This window comes from Python bivittatus, unplaced genomic scaffold, assembly GCF_059951505.1.
Source record: "Python bivittatus isolate LINGU-HERP-01145 unplaced genomic scaffold, Pbiv_v1 ctg000700_np1212, whole genome shotgun sequence".
Taxonomy (NCBI): Eukaryota; Metazoa; Chordata; class Lepidosauria; order Squamata; family Pythonidae; genus Python; species Python bivittatus.
This window is the reverse complement of record NW_028277098.1, coordinates 3855366-3872776: the sequence shown is the minus strand read 5'-3', so window position 1 is coordinate 3872776 and position 17411 is coordinate 3855366. Positions and strand designations below refer to the sequence as shown.

General features: G+C 35.2%; 2 protein-coding genes across 6 annotated transcripts in view; both read right to left on the bottom strand.

Annotated features, from left to right (window-relative positions):
- Window positions 1–17411, bottom strand: part of RABGAP1L (RAB GTPase activating protein 1 like) — a 180420-nt gene that overhangs the window by 110088 nt on the left and 52921 nt on the right. The gene's annotated exons all lie outside the window — the stretch shown is intronic.
- GPR52 (G protein-coupled receptor 52) lies at window positions 4873–16533 on the bottom strand. Its single transcript, XM_088154014.1, has one exon. The coding sequence runs from the start codon at window positions 6618–6620 to the stop codon at window positions 5535–5537; it is 1086 nt and encodes a 361-aa protein (XP_088010140.1). The 5' UTR covers window positions 6621–16533; the 3' UTR covers window positions 4873–5534.

Here is a 17411-nt window from a genome sequence, read left to right as displayed (position 1 = left end):
CTGGCAGACAAAGCCAAAAGCCTTTAGAGACCCAGAGTCTCATGGCCAAAAGGATGGAGCAGTCCCACAGTGAGCTGGATGAAACACTTCAGGTCACCGACTTCCCTCAAGCTCCTCCTTCATGTGATACAGAACATTCACCTAGGAGGTTTTATTGCTTTTTTCCAGTGGAAAACACCACAATCCTGGATCGCTTTGATCTGGCTTCAGCAAGCCTCAGCAGTAACCTGGCACTAAGATGGAGTCTCTATTGGGCGGGGGGGGGGGGGGGACAAGTCCTTCACAAAGTGATGTTGTCTGCATATCTCAGATTGTTCCAACCTCCAATTTTAAATCCATCTGTCATCTCTTTCAGTCCTACTACTCCTACAATATATCTGCTTTACAAGTTAAACAAATATGGAGATTATATACATCCTTGTCTATGTACATATCCTTCCCTATTCTGAACCACTCTGTTTCTCCAAACAAGTTTACTGATTTAAAAATTGACTTTTACACCTGAAACCTAAATTTAGATTACAAGAACACATATAACTTGTTTGTTGTGCCACATTTGCCAACCTATCCCACAACTACTAGCTCCTCTCCAATACAACCTACAAAGGCTATAGGTCTTAGTACTGGGAAGGCCAATCACCATGAGACTGACACCTCTTATGAACAGGTCTGCCTATGTTTTTAACAAATTAATCATCCACGTCTAAGAGATTAGTAATGCTGCTTCTAATCTTTGAAATTCATAGTGTTTGCAAATAAAGATATATCAAGTACTCAGTGAGCTAGAATATGCCTCTTCATCTCTTCTACTTGGTTCAAGATTACTTTAAAAACCTACTTAGGGCAAACTGGGATGCCTGACCCAGTCCTTAGGTTGCCAACCAATTCTTTCAACTCTTCAAGCAGAATAATAAATTTAGCGTATTTGTTATATCTTTCAATTAGTTTGCCTACAACCCTTATTAAAAATATGTTTGGAGGGATTTCTGACCCTTCCCCTCACATTTCTTGGCTGGAGATTTAACAGTGTAAACTAATTTTCACTGTTTGAAAAGAAGTATCATCCCAAATATATAGGAACAAATTGAAGGTTCAGTTTGGGATTCCCTTTCTCCCCCCCAAACACACATGTGATGTCTTTAAATCACGGTCGCTAATTTAAGATAACATATCTTTGGATCTTTGCAAGAAGTTCTAAGCTTCAGTAAATTATCTGATCTTTTTCCTGCCATTCCAGATATCTTCCTCTTACTCCTGCAATCAAAGGTATATTGCCTAAGAATCAAGCATATCTGGGGATTTTTGCAAGCAAAAAAACAAATGTAATTCCCGCAGCCAGCACATAAAACTTATTTTCCAGACAATACTTAAAAAAATAAACTTGTCTAAGATGTTATTTCTCTCTAAACAACTCCCAAACCTTAATTATGTTAACAAATTTACAGATATTTTACCTTCTCCAAAAGTTTCCCCATAAAATTTCAGTCTTATCTCTCGCCATATTTTTTTCCCTCAAAATACTTCTTGGCTAGTGAATAAGACTGCAATCCTATATCTATTTAACTGGGAAACAGTGAAATTTCCAAAAAGGCATCCATAAGTTTACATTTTAAATTCCGCCCCCCCCCCCCTTTGAAAACTGAACAGAACAAAATTTTGTCTGGCAGAGGAAGCCAATAAAAGAAAAATCAGGTCTGAAAATGGGTCAGATCCAGCCAGGGATTACAGAGAAAAGTATTCCAGAGAAAATGCATCTCTATGGAAGATGGGGGTTAATCCCTATGGTGGGGGTTAAAAGTGTAAACTTATGGATGTCTTTTTAGAAATTTCAAGATACACTATTTTTCTTAGCAGGAACAAGTTACTTGTTGGTGAAAACTGAAACTCCAACATTTTAGTGCAGTTCTAATATTAATAAAACCTGTTTCTTGCACCACTGTTTTTGTTATGAGCATAATTCCAGCCACAAAATAACTGAAATAGTGGTAATATTTGCCCACAATATTTCAAGTAAAAATAAAAACTTCAAATATTAATATATTGGGAATGTTAGGCAGGCATTTCTTTTTATAATAGCAAAAGAATTTTTATACTATCCTAGTATAAAGGATCATAAAGATTGCAAAGATCATAAAGAAAGCAATTCCTGCCCACCGGCTTGCAGATTAGTAATTGCAAAGAAAAAAGAAAGGAGAAAAAAATAGCTGAAAGTTCAGCAGGTAGTAATTTAGTATATAACAGAACTGAAGCACAATAGAAGATTTGCTGATTTCTTTCTCTCTGGTAGCCTCAAGTGGTAGTTGGAAGAAATGCTCTATCAATACACAATGGAGGCTATTAGCTACTATTTCCTCTCCTTCTGAAGGCATCAATAATGGCAATTGGCAGCTACATACTTTATTACAGCTTCCTGTATAGATTCTTCAGGACTAGACTAACAATCTGTGCTTATCAATTTGAAATGGTAAATAGAACTGATATGACAGAGGCTCTAACCTATAGAGGAGTTGACATTTGATGACAATTCTACAGAAAATAACCACATTTTAATCTATTTTGGTAATATAAATTATTTAAATGAAACTTATCTACGATGTATAGATTAACTAAGGGCACTGAAGATCTTGAACAGAGCAACACTATTTTCATATAATAAAATAGTTAAGAATTAACAGCCAGTTTGGTCTAGAGGTTAAGGCACCAGGCTAGAAACCAGGAGACTCTGAGTTCTAGTCCTGCCTTAGGCATGAAAGCCTGCTGGGTAACTTTGGGCCAGTCCCTCTCTCTTAGCCCAACTCACCTCACAGGGTTGCTGTTGTGGGGAAAATAGGAGGAAGGAGTATTAGGTATGTTTGCCTCCTTGAGTTATTCATAAAAATAAGAAAGGCGGGATAAAAAAATCTGGAAAGAAAAAGTTACTAATCACCCTGCCAGTGTTTAAAAATTTCCATCATTCTCTAGAACTAATAAACAAATAGACAAAGCCTGCAGAGCATGATTTCAGGAATTCTTTCTAATCATTCTTCTGGCCATAGAAGGCACAACTATTTTCCTTTGGATAAAGAATTAATTTGTTCAGTCTGCGTGGGTGCATGTGTGTGTTTCTGTTCTCCCCTTGTGCTGCAGTTGTGTGAAACAATCAGCAACATAACTCCTTCTTCTGTACAAATGCATTTTCTCTGGAATGCTTTTCTCTGTAATCCCTGGCTGGATCTGACCCATTTTCAGACCTGATTTTTCTTTTACTGGCTTCCTCTGCCAGACCAAATTTGGTTCTCTTCTGTCCAGTTTTCAAAGACATATCCAGCTGAAAGACAGAATCCTGAGCTTTTCTTTCTAACATTCTGTTGGGTTAGAAAGAATAAAGAGAGAGAAATGAAACCGAACAGTAAATGTGTATTAAAGCAGTGGTGGCACAAAAGGCTGAAGACACTTGACATAGCATCCTTTTTCAATCAATGCCTCAACGAGAGGGATTGTGTATAAATGGTGCTAAACAGAACCCCTACAGAGAATGGCTTATCTGATTCTTTCCAATCTTTCCACAACAGCTCCACTTTGGGTCATGTGACTGGAGAGGGCTTAAGAACGGGACACTTAGCCACGTTTCAAGCTGCTGCCTTGAATGGACCAGGGGATTTTCTTTTTCTGGATATTTTTTCTCCACAGCCTCCAGCTGGAACTGGCCCATTTTCAAACTTGATCTTTCTTTTGCTGGGCTCTCTGGCATGCCAAATTTGATGCTGCTCTCTTCTCTTTGGGAGAGTTATCCTGCTGACATGCATGTGGTCAGACAAGAGTTCTGAAACTCTTTACGTAATTCCTTTCCAACATTTGGTTGAATGGGAAAAGAATAAAAAAGTTAAGAAAATATTACTTTTTCATTAAGGTTCCAATATTATAGCAAATCTAACAGTTTTAATAATTTGACTATGTAGTATATTCCAAGTTAATCTCAGATATTGGGAGGCTATTTAATTCTACCTGGGGATTCCAGGCATCACATTTTCAAACCTGAAAATGAAATGGACATGAAGACATTGCACTTGGATGAAGACTCAATTAGTTCCCAGACAATTCCCAACCCATAACTGCAAATCACAAAGGTAAGCCAAAGTAAAACATCACCTGCCCACTTTTTAGACCTCAGGGCTAAAAACAGCAAGTATCTTGAGTAAATTCAAACTCATGAATACTATTTCCACTCCATGGATCTCCTTCGGCAATAGGAAAACCCTTGTCAAAAAGATATTGAGAGTTTAAGATGTTTCCTGGATGAACAAATTCTCTCTCCCAATTTCTTTCAGATATACAGTTTTACATTCATACACACATTTTCATTGTACATACCCTGTAAAATTATTGGAAATATACCAAAATGCAAAGCTTTATTCAGGACATATCAGACTATGCTCCAGATCTCTCTGAAATATTGAGTTCTGAAACTTGTATAAATTAAAGAACCAATTTTAAAAATATACCAAATGTTTTCTTTTACCGTGGAGCACAACAGATACACTCAGTACAAATATATCTTCAGTGCAAAAGGTTATAGAAAGAGTTTCATGGTATGGGCTCTCCTGAAATAAATTACTATACCAACATTAAAAATATGGGCCACATGTAAAAACTAATCTTTAAGTCTGAGCTAAAATCTTTAATATATTTTACTGATATTTTGAAGCAAAACCAATACAAAACCAAGCTATATAAATCTCACTGGTTTTACTGGAACTAAATGAAATTATGTGTTCTTAATTATTCTGTGGAAATCAAAAGACATTGCTACATTTTAGTTGGTTCCTGTCCAACATTTTTAATGTCTTTACATTAATTACAGAAATCTAGATACAAAAGCCTTTTAGCTGCATTTCAGGGTTTACATACTATTACATAGCAAAGTACTGAGATTTTTACCTGCATCTGGCATCAATATCTTTAGACTCTAAGTTGGATTTTTTCTGAGAACAAAAATGTCTATAAAGTCTATTTAAAAATTATTTATTCCAGGTGTTAAACAATGATTTAATATGTTAGGAAAATCATGTGATGCAGAATATAAAATGTACATTTTAAAAACAGTTTTATATACATGCTGACTACATGCTATGCATTGAACACCAAAAATGTGCCTGAACAATTGGGTCACAGACTCCAAAAGAACAAAAGAAAATTAATTCATTTTTATATACAGTATTACATTAGAAAAAGATAAAATGTATTCCTCCACAAATAGGCATTTTAAAATAACATACAGTATTTATCTCACTACCACAGTTTTCTACATATTCATAAGTGACAATTTTGTTATTAAAGGTGGTTTGGGTTTGGGTTCAGTCTCCTGGAAGCTTTGCTCGCATTTACTAGTCCCTCACTCTCACCTATCACCATTCCACCAGTATCTTTTTTTTTTTACTCTTCCAAAATATAATTCATGTTTACAATAAATAGTATTTCTTGAAATTTTATGCTGGCAACATATGAAATACTACAAAGCCTATACATCAGATTGTATTTGACTGCCTATTTTTTCCTTAGATAGAGCAGGAATTAGCCCGTTTTCTAGGAACTGGCTCTTGAACCATGCTATCTTTTTTACATATACAAGCTGAACATATTGTCTCTGACAATCTCCAAAGCCCCAATCTAAAAACACTATTTGACAGACTATATATTACACAGTTACAAAAACTATTGCTTATAGCAAGCCAGGTTGTTACAAAAGAGAGTGCTGGATTTTCCAGCACCCTAGTGCTCTCTAGCATGAAGTATATAATGTAGGGCAGCCAGAGCACATAAAACACACTGGTTATACGAAATAAAACCATAGCATAGCGACTATCTGGGTTATGTCCAGTTTCTGCAGCAGTATCTACTTCGTGACTAGGAAATCGAGCTCTCCTGTCATTTATCTCTTTGGTGTGCTGCCGGCAAATTCTGAATATATGGAAATATGTAAAACAGATTATGAAGGCAGCTGGAGCATAGAGCAAGCAGACAATAAATCCGGTAAAATAGACATTGGTGAGCCAAGAATTTGCACACCATTCAAAAATATCTCCATGATAACCGGGCTTTCCCCAGCCAAAATAGGAAGGCAAGAAGATAAGGCCTGAGTACAGCCAAATCAAAATAATGCAGATTCTCAATCGACAAGGGGTGACCAACTGATTATAGGAGAGTGGTTTTGTGATTGCAAGGTAGCGATCCACACTAATGAAAGCAAGGCAGGCCATAGAAACACTTTTCAATACAGAGATGACATACACAAAAATTTGACAAGTTAAGGACTCATGGACACCTGTAGAATAGTGAAGCAATGACAAGGTAGGAATTAAGCAACTAATCCCAACAAAAAGATCAGCATATGCCATAGTCTGAATAAAGTAGCTGGTGGTATAATGATGCAACAGTGGAGCACAGTGAATGACAAAAATTACTGTTAAGTTACCAGCAATAATTAAAAATGTTAGTAAGATGATAATAATAGTCTCAAGGATGCAGATGTCAATGGCATTATAGTGTCCCAATCCAAAAGGGCAGGAGAGATGCTCAGATACATTCACAATACTATCATTCATATTCAGATTCTTCCATTCAGTCCATGGGAACTGGTTCATAGTTTGTATTATTTGACAATATGGTCAGAATTCCAGTTACTAGCAATCCATTGTTCACCTGCTAATTTTTTTTCTGTGCCTCAGTTTCTCCATGTAAATCTTAACATTGCTCCTGAATAGTTAGCACTGAATCTAAAAAGGAGGCAAAAAGGCCACTATTCAGCTTCTTCCTGTACTCGTTCCTTTCTTAGCAAAACACAAGGCACTTGTAAACAAAGCCAATCATTCAAGCTACTCTTTTGAAAGGCAGAAATACAAAAATAGCAGGGGTGGGAAAGAAAAGAAATACACAATGTTGCAATTAAAAATTCTGGAAGTACGTTTTCCTGGGGAAGGGAGGAATTTTAAAAAAGGAAGCCATGGTGAAAAAAATGTTCTGTACACTATTTTTGAAACCAAATAATAGTAATGTCTAAGAACAACGTGACTAAGAAATCCAGTAAAATGTTTATTCTGGTATATCGTATCTTTTGGTTTTCAAGTCATAATGTCCTTTGTATCATCTTAATCCATTCTGCATTTGTATGGATATAGTTCTGAACATACGAATGCAAACTAGCTTCATTAGTCTTTGGTAATGTGAAAAGAAATATTGTTAAAGTAGTAACTGATTTGTGGAGACTCCTGTCATCCCTTTGATGCACTAGATCGTCTCTGTTTAGTTAAGAAGGTAAAGTATAATAAAGAAAAGGCACACACTGGCATAGTGTTAGAGTTTCAACAGCCAATTCAGTTTGAAATGCGATGCCGACTGTAATGCGAAAATATCAGCAAGATAATCCAAGCTTCTCACAGAATACAAAACTGTCTTGCATTTAATGTCAGGAAAAATAAAGTGAATTGATTGTCTTCTGAAATAAGGCTACAACTGCAACAACATAGGATCATTATAGTGAAGTTCATAGCTCTGTCCCAGTCATTTCTCACCTCTATAGCAATCTCCATATTTTTTCATATGCTCAACACAATGAGATTGTTAACTCCCATCTACATTTTTCTGTGAAACTAATGAAATGTTGATTTAACAGGAAAAGCTGTATAGTATTGGTATAGTATTATTCCATTTATTTTCTGGATTCATTTTTCCAGTTGCTGTGTATGTATTTTCTTTAGTAATTAAAATAACCATCTGCTTCAAAAGGCTTGTATGATGTGAGCAAAACATTAACATATTCATTACATCTGCAATAATGACACATCCATGGGTTTCAATACTCACTAATAAGCAGGCATTCGATACATGCAGCAGTCTGACTTTCTAACCTACCCACTATCTCTACCCAAATCAAATGCATTTTTAATTAAAGATCCAAAGGAAACCAAATCATCCAGTCTTAAAAAATAAAAATCCAAAGTCACTTCAATTTTATATTAAAGCATAGGTGAAGGGCTCTTTTTTCTTTTCTTTTTTAAAGTGCTGGAATCACACTTGCACTATTTAATAGTCCTTGGTGTGGAATTCCTTACATGAGAGAGAGAATGAGTATTTTTCTCTGCTCCTGCTGCAGCAACAGAATAGAAGACATCCTTTTCTAAGTTTCACGTCTCATGTTCCTCATCACCACGAAGTGCTGAAAATCCTTATTTTTAATGCCATCCATAAAATGTTGCCTGTGGTGCGCTTCCGTAAGGAGTCCAATCTATTGTAAAATTAATATTGATTGCCTTCTCTTCCCAAAGCAATAAGGAAGTGTATTTGATAATACACTAGCTTTTGTCTCAAGATGAGGTATAGATGCTATCCTGTTGGCTGAGAGGGTGCTCTTTCTACTCCTTACATGTTTCCTCGTGACATTACAGTTTTCACCTAAGTCTGCCCCTCCTCTTCATCCTTAGCTGATGCAGAAAAACTCACCATCAGGAAGGTGACTCGGTCCTTCAGCCCCAGTCAAAAGCGCAGCCAATGGCTATTACAGCTGAAGCTGTCACTAGGTAACAGTTGCCAGGCACAATGCTGGCTTATACCCTTCCACAGCAATCCATGAATAAGGATGACAAATGAAGATAATGAAAGTGACCACCCAAATTAATATATTACAGACTGTAGGAACAGAGGCGTTTTTTGCCAGCTACATTCTTCCAATTAACAAGCCATAAAATATTCATTGGGGTAACACTACATGCTCCATCACCAAAGCCGTCTTTACCAAACTATACAGTGGAACAGAAGCAGTTAGCAAGTCAGCAGTAATTTAATTCTCACTGACAAGAATTATCTATTCATGATTAAACTCATAAAAAAGTAAAAAAAAAAAATTCCCGATCAAATAACTGACATTTCAAATTATAAATTCAAAGTCTTATTGTTTTGGCTATTATAACAACTGTAATGAAGACAAACATGTAAAATGCACTATAAAAAACACCCATGCGTTTATTTCCAGGAATGTACATGGTAAATAATGATAATAAAAATCAAATTCTCAAGTCATGCTACACTGCAAACTCAGATTACTATATATAACCCAAATCTACAGAATCTTAATAGCACCATAAAATTGCTATCAGTGTAATTGAGGCAATAGCCTAGTAATTGCATCATTAAAGATCCTAAAATTATACCAAGTGCAGAAGTTGTTTGTTTTTTTGAAAGAAAATGCTCTGATGTTAAATAACTCCATTGTTTGCTATTATTGGACTGCTAACATCTTCTACTAGAATACTTAGCATTTTGTAAATATGCTAAATATGACTGGACTGCTGGGTTCCAAAGTAACATTTTATTTATTTTATTTCTTTAAATAATTTATATGGCTACCCATCTTACAACAGTGATTCCAGACAGCAGGAGTTTTAACAGGATTAAAACAACAGTTACAAGCAATGATCCATGACATCTGAGGTAAACAATACATCCCAAACAGAAAAAAACACATGAACAGCAGAGCTCGCCTAACTATCTGGCCCAAATGCCTGGGAAAAAACCAGGTCTTCAGAGCTTTACCAAAGGCTAAGAGGGTCAGGACCATCTGGATCTCCAGGAAGGATGCTGTTCCACAGGGCAGTTGACACTGCAGAGAAGGCAAAACTCCTGGGTCCAACAAGATGGCATTTTTTGATGGAAGGGACCCAGAACATACCCTCTTTAATAAACCTGATGGGGCAGGCAGAAACAGTAGGGACAGGTGGTCCTGCAAATAGCCTAGTCATATGCTATGCAGGTGACAGCTAACACCTTGAATCACACCCGGAAGTCTATATGTTGTATGGCTTTGTCTGGCACACAATATTACTACTGTCATCATCATCATCACCATCATCAACAACTACCTTCTACCATAGACAAACAACTTTAAAGACAATATTTAGAGAAAATTCTGTGGACTAGAACAGAGACTTTCCAGGGGAGATGCCCTGCTTAAAAGCACACTCTCATAGTCAGGAAAAAATGTGCTATATAGTTTGTTTCCATTAGGCATTGCAATGTTTGTTCATTCTGCTTGGTAACAATATAGCCTCTCTATTATAAATTTAAAGATTTTTTGTTATTTTAAAATAGTTTAATTTATGAAACTTATAGCTTTATTTTATAGTCAGTAGCTGTCAAAAGAGTTCAGTTAACATAGCATAACATTTAATTTTACATTTTCCCCTTAAGCTAGCATTCTCAAATAATATTTAATGTTTAGGGTCTGTAGGCTGCAAACACCATCACGCCATATATATTTGACATCTTGCAACATCTCAAGGGATTTTGACAGACAGTGGTATCACTGACTAATTCAACAACACCACCTCAGGATGTTATTTAGCAAAGTTATTTAGCAACATTTATTCATTTAAACTTGATGCCAGAAATGGAAAATGTCTTTTGCACCTCCAGAAACCCTCACTACACATAACCCTAGAAAATAGGCAGATTTTAGATTATAGATTACATCTTTTTCAACAAGAAATATCCCATTGCATTTACATAGAAAAAGGCCTGAGTAAATAGTTATGTTGTTGGAGATGCAGTGAAATTAATAATTTATTTAAATATATGTTTCTAAAGTGTCCAACAACTGTTCCATTTGGGAAAGAAGTTATTACATGCATTAACTCAACTTTGAGATTCAATATTTTTAGATATCTATATTAACCCTATCTTGTGGGAGCTGACATCTGGCAAAGAAAGTGTATTTTCCGTACCTTACTTACAATTAAAAGACATGCTGTTCAGCACTAGAAAGACAAACATACAGTTCCAACTATTCAGTGGTCTGCAGAATTGATCAATATAGATTAGCTATGGATAACTGTAACAAATTATGCTTCCATTCATTGAAAGGTTTACTGTACAACTTTATGTATGTATGTATATATGTAAATATATGCCCTGTATGTTTTTGTTTCTTTTTTCTTTTATAATTTTGTCTATTCTTTTTGTTTTTTGTATTTAGTTACGGAACAGTAAAAAAAAAAATCTAAATTGCTGAATTCCTTGTGGGAAAGAAGTGCTTTAAGGTGTGAACCATCTCAGCCAACAATTTGTTTTGTATCTTATGATCACTTGATGGTATAAATCAACTTGAGCATTTGGAGAGTCTTTTAAAAGAAATACTGTTTAGATTGCTACCATATTACTTACTACATGTAATATAGGGGGGTGTTATTTATTTATTTATTTATCAAATTTATATGATATAGACAAATTTTTATTGTCTAAGGACACATTTTTATTGTATGATTCAGCTACAATGAAGCCTTGTGACATTTTAAAAATTCAAAAATTGATTAAAGCATAGGCTGGACTACATTCCTATGCCACATTATGTCCATCACATTACCTATATGATACACCACCCTAACAGGAGAATGTTCATATATTCCACAGGACAATATTCCATACATCTGATGAAGTAGATTTCATTGCACAACTGCTATAACAAAGGTGTAAATTAAAGTGTAAAGAGCCTCTTAGTTTTATATTTTTATGTGCAATTGTTTAGGTAAGAAAATAATTAGAATTGAGTGATAAAGCTGTAAAAAGTAATTCTGCAAACTGACAGCATCTGACCTATTGCTACTGACTTAAATACTTAAAATGCTTTTATTAGGCTAAGTATTGATGCCAAAAAGCTACATTATCAGGTAGAATGTGGAGGAGACCGAACATACTCAAATTAGGGATGAGGAGACATTAAAACCATTTCTGGTTGCCTCTAGGACTCTCCCAACTGCTGCTTGTACAAAACAAAAACAACTGTCTGAGCACCCATTTTAGGCTATTCCTCAGCACTACTTTCATTAAAAAGATAAATAAATCGATTCCTTGATAAAAAAAATTTCCTTATAGCCAGAAGAGTGCTTGCTTTTTTTGAACTGGTATTTCATTACCATATACTGCTAAACTGAACACAGAACCAGCTAAAGGTGAGGCAACATCTAACTTCTGGGAGGGCTTCCTAAGCCAGTGAACATGAACAATACAATTTCTCAATGCCTGGGAAGTCAGCGGCAAAACTGGGCATGCCAAAAAGATAAAACATGAAGGAATTGTGTGCTACCAGAAATGTAGTTAAGGGATTGGAAAAAGGCCCAGAAACATATTAGAGTGGTTCCAGACTGGATGTTACAAATATTCTGTATCTCAGAGTACTCAACTACTCAGAAATAAAGAAGCCAAACTACTACTAGCCTATGTTAATCTGTACTGTGTGCTTCTGCAGAATCAAGAATATTGCAACAAAATGTTATCATACTCATCGAACAGCATTAGTGATATCTGTATTCCAACAGAGAAATTAGGTTCAGGTTCAAAGTTTATTTTGATCAAAGACCAGTCTAGAACAAATTGTTTAAAAGTAGAAGAGGAAGGCCAGATATGAAACACAAGTCAGAAGGGTAGAACAGAATATTACCACTATTGTTATCACTATAAATGATGTATCTAACACTGGAAACGTATGTTATTTGTCCTAAGTATTTAATATTAGTGACATTAAATTGAAATTTTAAGACAGAAGTGGGCAAAAATAAAATATCTCTGTGTATACCTATTCAGAGTTATTCAAGGGTTAGCCATAGTTGTACTGTATTGAGGAATGTGGGGATTAGCAAACTTGGATCTTATCTTGCTGGCAGCAAGATAGAAATTGGCAACATCTAGGGAGGTAGAATCCATTTGGATCCAAAAGAAGATTCTGTATTATAGAAGATACCAAAATGACTTGGATATTTTACCAAATGAGGGAAAATAAAACGGATTCTAATATACCTATAAAAACAGCAATGCAATACAATGCGGACAATAGATTCTACAGCACCTGTATTAAATGGCCATAGTCAGTCAGCATACAGAATTATTTGTCTTCCAGAATAGATGAAGGCAGAACATTAAATTGAGTCAGTGTTAATGCTCTTCTTAACTGAAACACCATGATTCAATTTAACTACCTTGCCAGTCTGAAAATATAAGACCAGCAAAATGCTCCTGGGCAGGAGAGACTGGTCTTGTTGATTTCCATGTCCAAAACACATTGTGTGAGAATTCTCTTGGCTTGTTCATATCCCAAGAGAAGGAAGGCTCCTGTGCAAAGCTATAAAAGTTCAATTTGTCTAGAAGATATCTCTTTCAACTAGTATTAAAATTGTCTACTACTGTTGGGGGAATCCTGTGTGGAAAAAGATTAACTTCAGCCAATACATAAAGAAGATTAGCCAGATCTTCACCTTGATTTTAACTGTCTGTTTCACAATGGAGAGCAATATTCAAATCAAATCTTTATTACAGTCAAAGACCAGCATAAGAGAGCAATATTAGAGATACCTGGAGCACATTTCTTAAGAAATTGGACTGCGCAATTTCTAATGTTGAATAGTTGTCATCAGGGCCAAGTTATGCACCATACAAGAGATGGGCACATGCTTTAGCTCTAAGTAACTTTAGGAAGGCCAGATTAAAATTTCAATCGCTGAGATTGATTTTTCGGCATTCTGAACTACATAATCCAGATGTGCATTTCTCCTTCCTGAGGCTGAGAAGACAATTCTGAGGTATCTGAAAATTTTAACCTGTTCAATTTTACATCCATTTAGTTGCCATCTGTGGGTTCTGGAGCGCTTAGCAAATACCAATATTTTTGTCTGATCATAATTTATTGTTAATTCATCATCTGTGAAATGAATGGGAAATTATCTTCATTCACATTTTAAACCAACTGGAGTCTGGAACAGAAGGACTGCATCGTCTGCATAAAGTAGCATGGAGATATATTTGTGTGCTAACTTTGGTGGAAAAAAATCAGGAGTGTTCTGGTAGACCATCAGGGAATTTATATAACGATTAAATAATGACAGAGCCAGAATCCAGCTCTGTCTGACTCCTCTCACTGAGGGAATTACTTTTGCGAGATGGCCTTGTGAAGTAAACTGAATTTTTACACTGGAGTTTCCATGCAATGTATATACCAATAGTAATTGCTGTCTGTCTATTGTGGATTTACTAATTGTTCCCTCCTTGATCATGCATTTGTTTTATAATATCTAGTAGAGAAGTATATGACTAAACCCAGCTCAGCACTATATGCAGTTTTCATCGACTTTAAATCTGTGTTTGATTTGATATCCAGAGTTAAACTGTGGGAAATTAATATCTACAATACCCTATGGATCTTTCACACTGCTACACAAAACTTTCCAACATTATGTGTTATAAAAGAATTCCTAGAAGGAAAAAAGTACAAATTGACTTGAGCAACCCTGCATTTCTGTCAAAAATGGAAAAATAAGGACTCTACAAATATCTTTATACTACTGACAATACAAAAGCACATGATCAGTTATCACCATAGGGACATAAACAGTCTAAGTGGGTAGTTTTATTATATCATCCTTCTAAGAGTGTTGAAGGGAGAGCACCACAGCAAGCCAAAGTGAAAGGTCTTTTGTGGGCAGGTTCAGTTAATTGTGGAAGGTATTTAGCAAGTATAAACCTGTACAGGTAGTCCTCAGTTAACTACAGTAACTGGAACCGGAACGTCTGTTACTAAGCAATGCGGTCATAAAGGGTGATGTCATGTGACCACATCGCTTAGCAACAGCAATCCCATCATATTTACTATATACTGACCAACAGTTATACAGTTGCCAGCAGTATTTTTTTAATATTTCATGTCACCAAAGAGCCCAGGACGATATGGTTAGATTTGTGGCATTTAATAAATTAAGTATTTTTATTCTGACTCTATATTACCTATTTTTATATGCTGTTTCATTTATTATAGGAATAGCAGGTAAGGTCATGCAATGATGTGGCAGTGGGAGGGAATCAATGGCACATTTCTAACACAGCTGGATTTTGAGCAGCTTTATAATGTGCAAAGAAAATAGCTGAGAAGAAAAAGCCAGAAAAGAACACAAGTCAAAAATATGTTCACATTTCATTTCATGAACTACAACCTATGTTTCAAAGCACACAATCTCAGAAAAAAAGCCAGAAATTATGAGTTGTATTTGTAGACTGTAGTTGCCAGATACTGGTTCTGAATTCCTAGTTCGAAGCAGAGTTCAGTATGATACAACAAAGTCCTCCCACTTTCAGGCTCCAGTGAGCTGTCATTTTAAATGAAAATAATAATAATAAAAAAAGAAATTACAACCATTTCAGCTCTATGGTGGTAAGTAATATATCCTCTAATGAAGATAGAGAGCATTAAATCTATACTTACGTTACATTGTCTACCTCCACCTAATAAATAGATGACATATCTTATGGCTTCATTGGACAAGTGTCCAGTTCATATGAAGAAACTATACCACCTACCTCTGCTTTCATCAGACCTTGGAGAAAATATGTCTCCAATTCTGGGTTTTGCAATCCAAGAATACTGGTACTGACAAACTAGAATATAGAGAAGGGAGGTGATGATGGTGATAGGCACAGAGGCCATATACTTGGAGAAAGACCAAAAGGAATTTGGTGTATTTATCTTGAAGGCATAATGAAGGAAAAGCTATCTGATAGTAATCTTGCAATATATGAAGAACAGTTTGGATTAGTTTTCTGTGCCTCATCATCCACACATCTAGGTTACTAAAGATATCCCTTAATACCAAAATCTACAAGCCTCATATTTCAACATTCAAACCTGTGAAAAATACTGCATGTGTGATCTCAACTCAAAACTTTCATCTATCAAAAACGTTTCTGCCTTCTCAAGACTTAATTTCAGCTGTTGATATCAAATATCACTGAGAGGTCTTGGGTATCAATGAGGTTAATTGTACTATGTAATTAAAAGAATTGTACTATTTGTGGGTCAGGTAAAAACAATTGGCTGATTAAGTAAACCAACTACTTAAAATTACCAGCATGATAGAGCTTGCTTGCAAGTTATACAATATTTTGCATTTAACTTCTGCTTCCAGCTATATGACTAATGTTTATTCATTGCTTTGTGAAACCGTGTGTAAGACCTTAAAATCGTTTTAAGTTTCAAAACCACCCCCCTCATATATCAAACTGAAGATTGTGTGTTTTAATAGGTAAAGTTACACTGATGCAGTTTAAAGTCTTAATTAAAAGTCTCAATAATTAGATAACTAGGCAATACATAACAATTGAACAATACTGAATTAATTCAACAGATAATGACTAGACAATATTTAAAAGTCAAAATCATGGAGACAAATCTATCTATGCAGCTGCTAAGAGTTGATACTGACTTGATGGCACATAATAAATCAATCCAAATATCCTGCATATTGCATATAAATGACAAACACACATACTTTGCCATGACTATATTTGAAATATGCATGAGTCCACACAGTTGGAAAAATATATTTAAATTACATTTCACCTTAATATTTAGATGTTCTGTATTAGAAAATACAAAAGTAATGGTCTCTGTGTAGAGTGTTTACCATGTATGTTACACAGACAAAATTACAGTTAGAAGATAGTGAAAGGAGATCCAGAATAGGCTTTATTGGCATATCTAAAAGAAAAACAGAAGGAAACATATTTGATGAAAATAGATTACAGAAAGGAGTAAATGTCCTTCACAGATATTGAACTATTGATCAGTTGATAAAACTGCACAGCATCCAAAAAGCAGAAGCATCTACTCTACAATTTAAAAATAAAAATCAGTTGTTGGCAGACTCTATTCTCTCCCCACTGGTTCATGTCCAGAATAGTGAGGCCTATGTGACTCTAGTTCTCTCCTGATGCATCCCTATTGATTCTTCTCACTAACCCCACATCAGCTGGGTCTTTGGGAATACTATCAATTTAAATTGCTGATCTTCTGGACCATGCATCCAGGAATATCCAGGTACTTGAATAGCTTGATTATAATTCATGTTCTTATATGCTCAACTGTGCAATCAAAGCCAATTAGGTTTTCTTCTGTTAAAATACTCATTTCACATTTTAGGGGTTTAGACAGGGCCTTAAAACACTTTTTTCACAGGACCTCTATGAACCCAGAAAAAATTTGTCATTCTTTGTTATGGATTTATATTTAGGTTGTGCTGATATTAGGAAATGGTTTATATTTATTACTATACTGTATTAGGAAATTATTTTATTGGTTCATACAATGTTTTATTGCTGATATGGGCTTATAAGGTTTTTTTTCTTAACCTGTATGGCATTTAGTTATAAGTGCTTACTAATAAACCTGTTGCTAAATCTATTAAATTACTACCAATTGTACTATATTCATATGCATCATTAAAACATGTTATTAAAAACCAGTTCACATTGAAAATTTGGTTATGCTTCCATTTTTTATTTTTTGGCAAAAATGTGTGTGTTGGGCCAATTTTGATATGACATAATTCTGTCTAGTTTTGATTTAC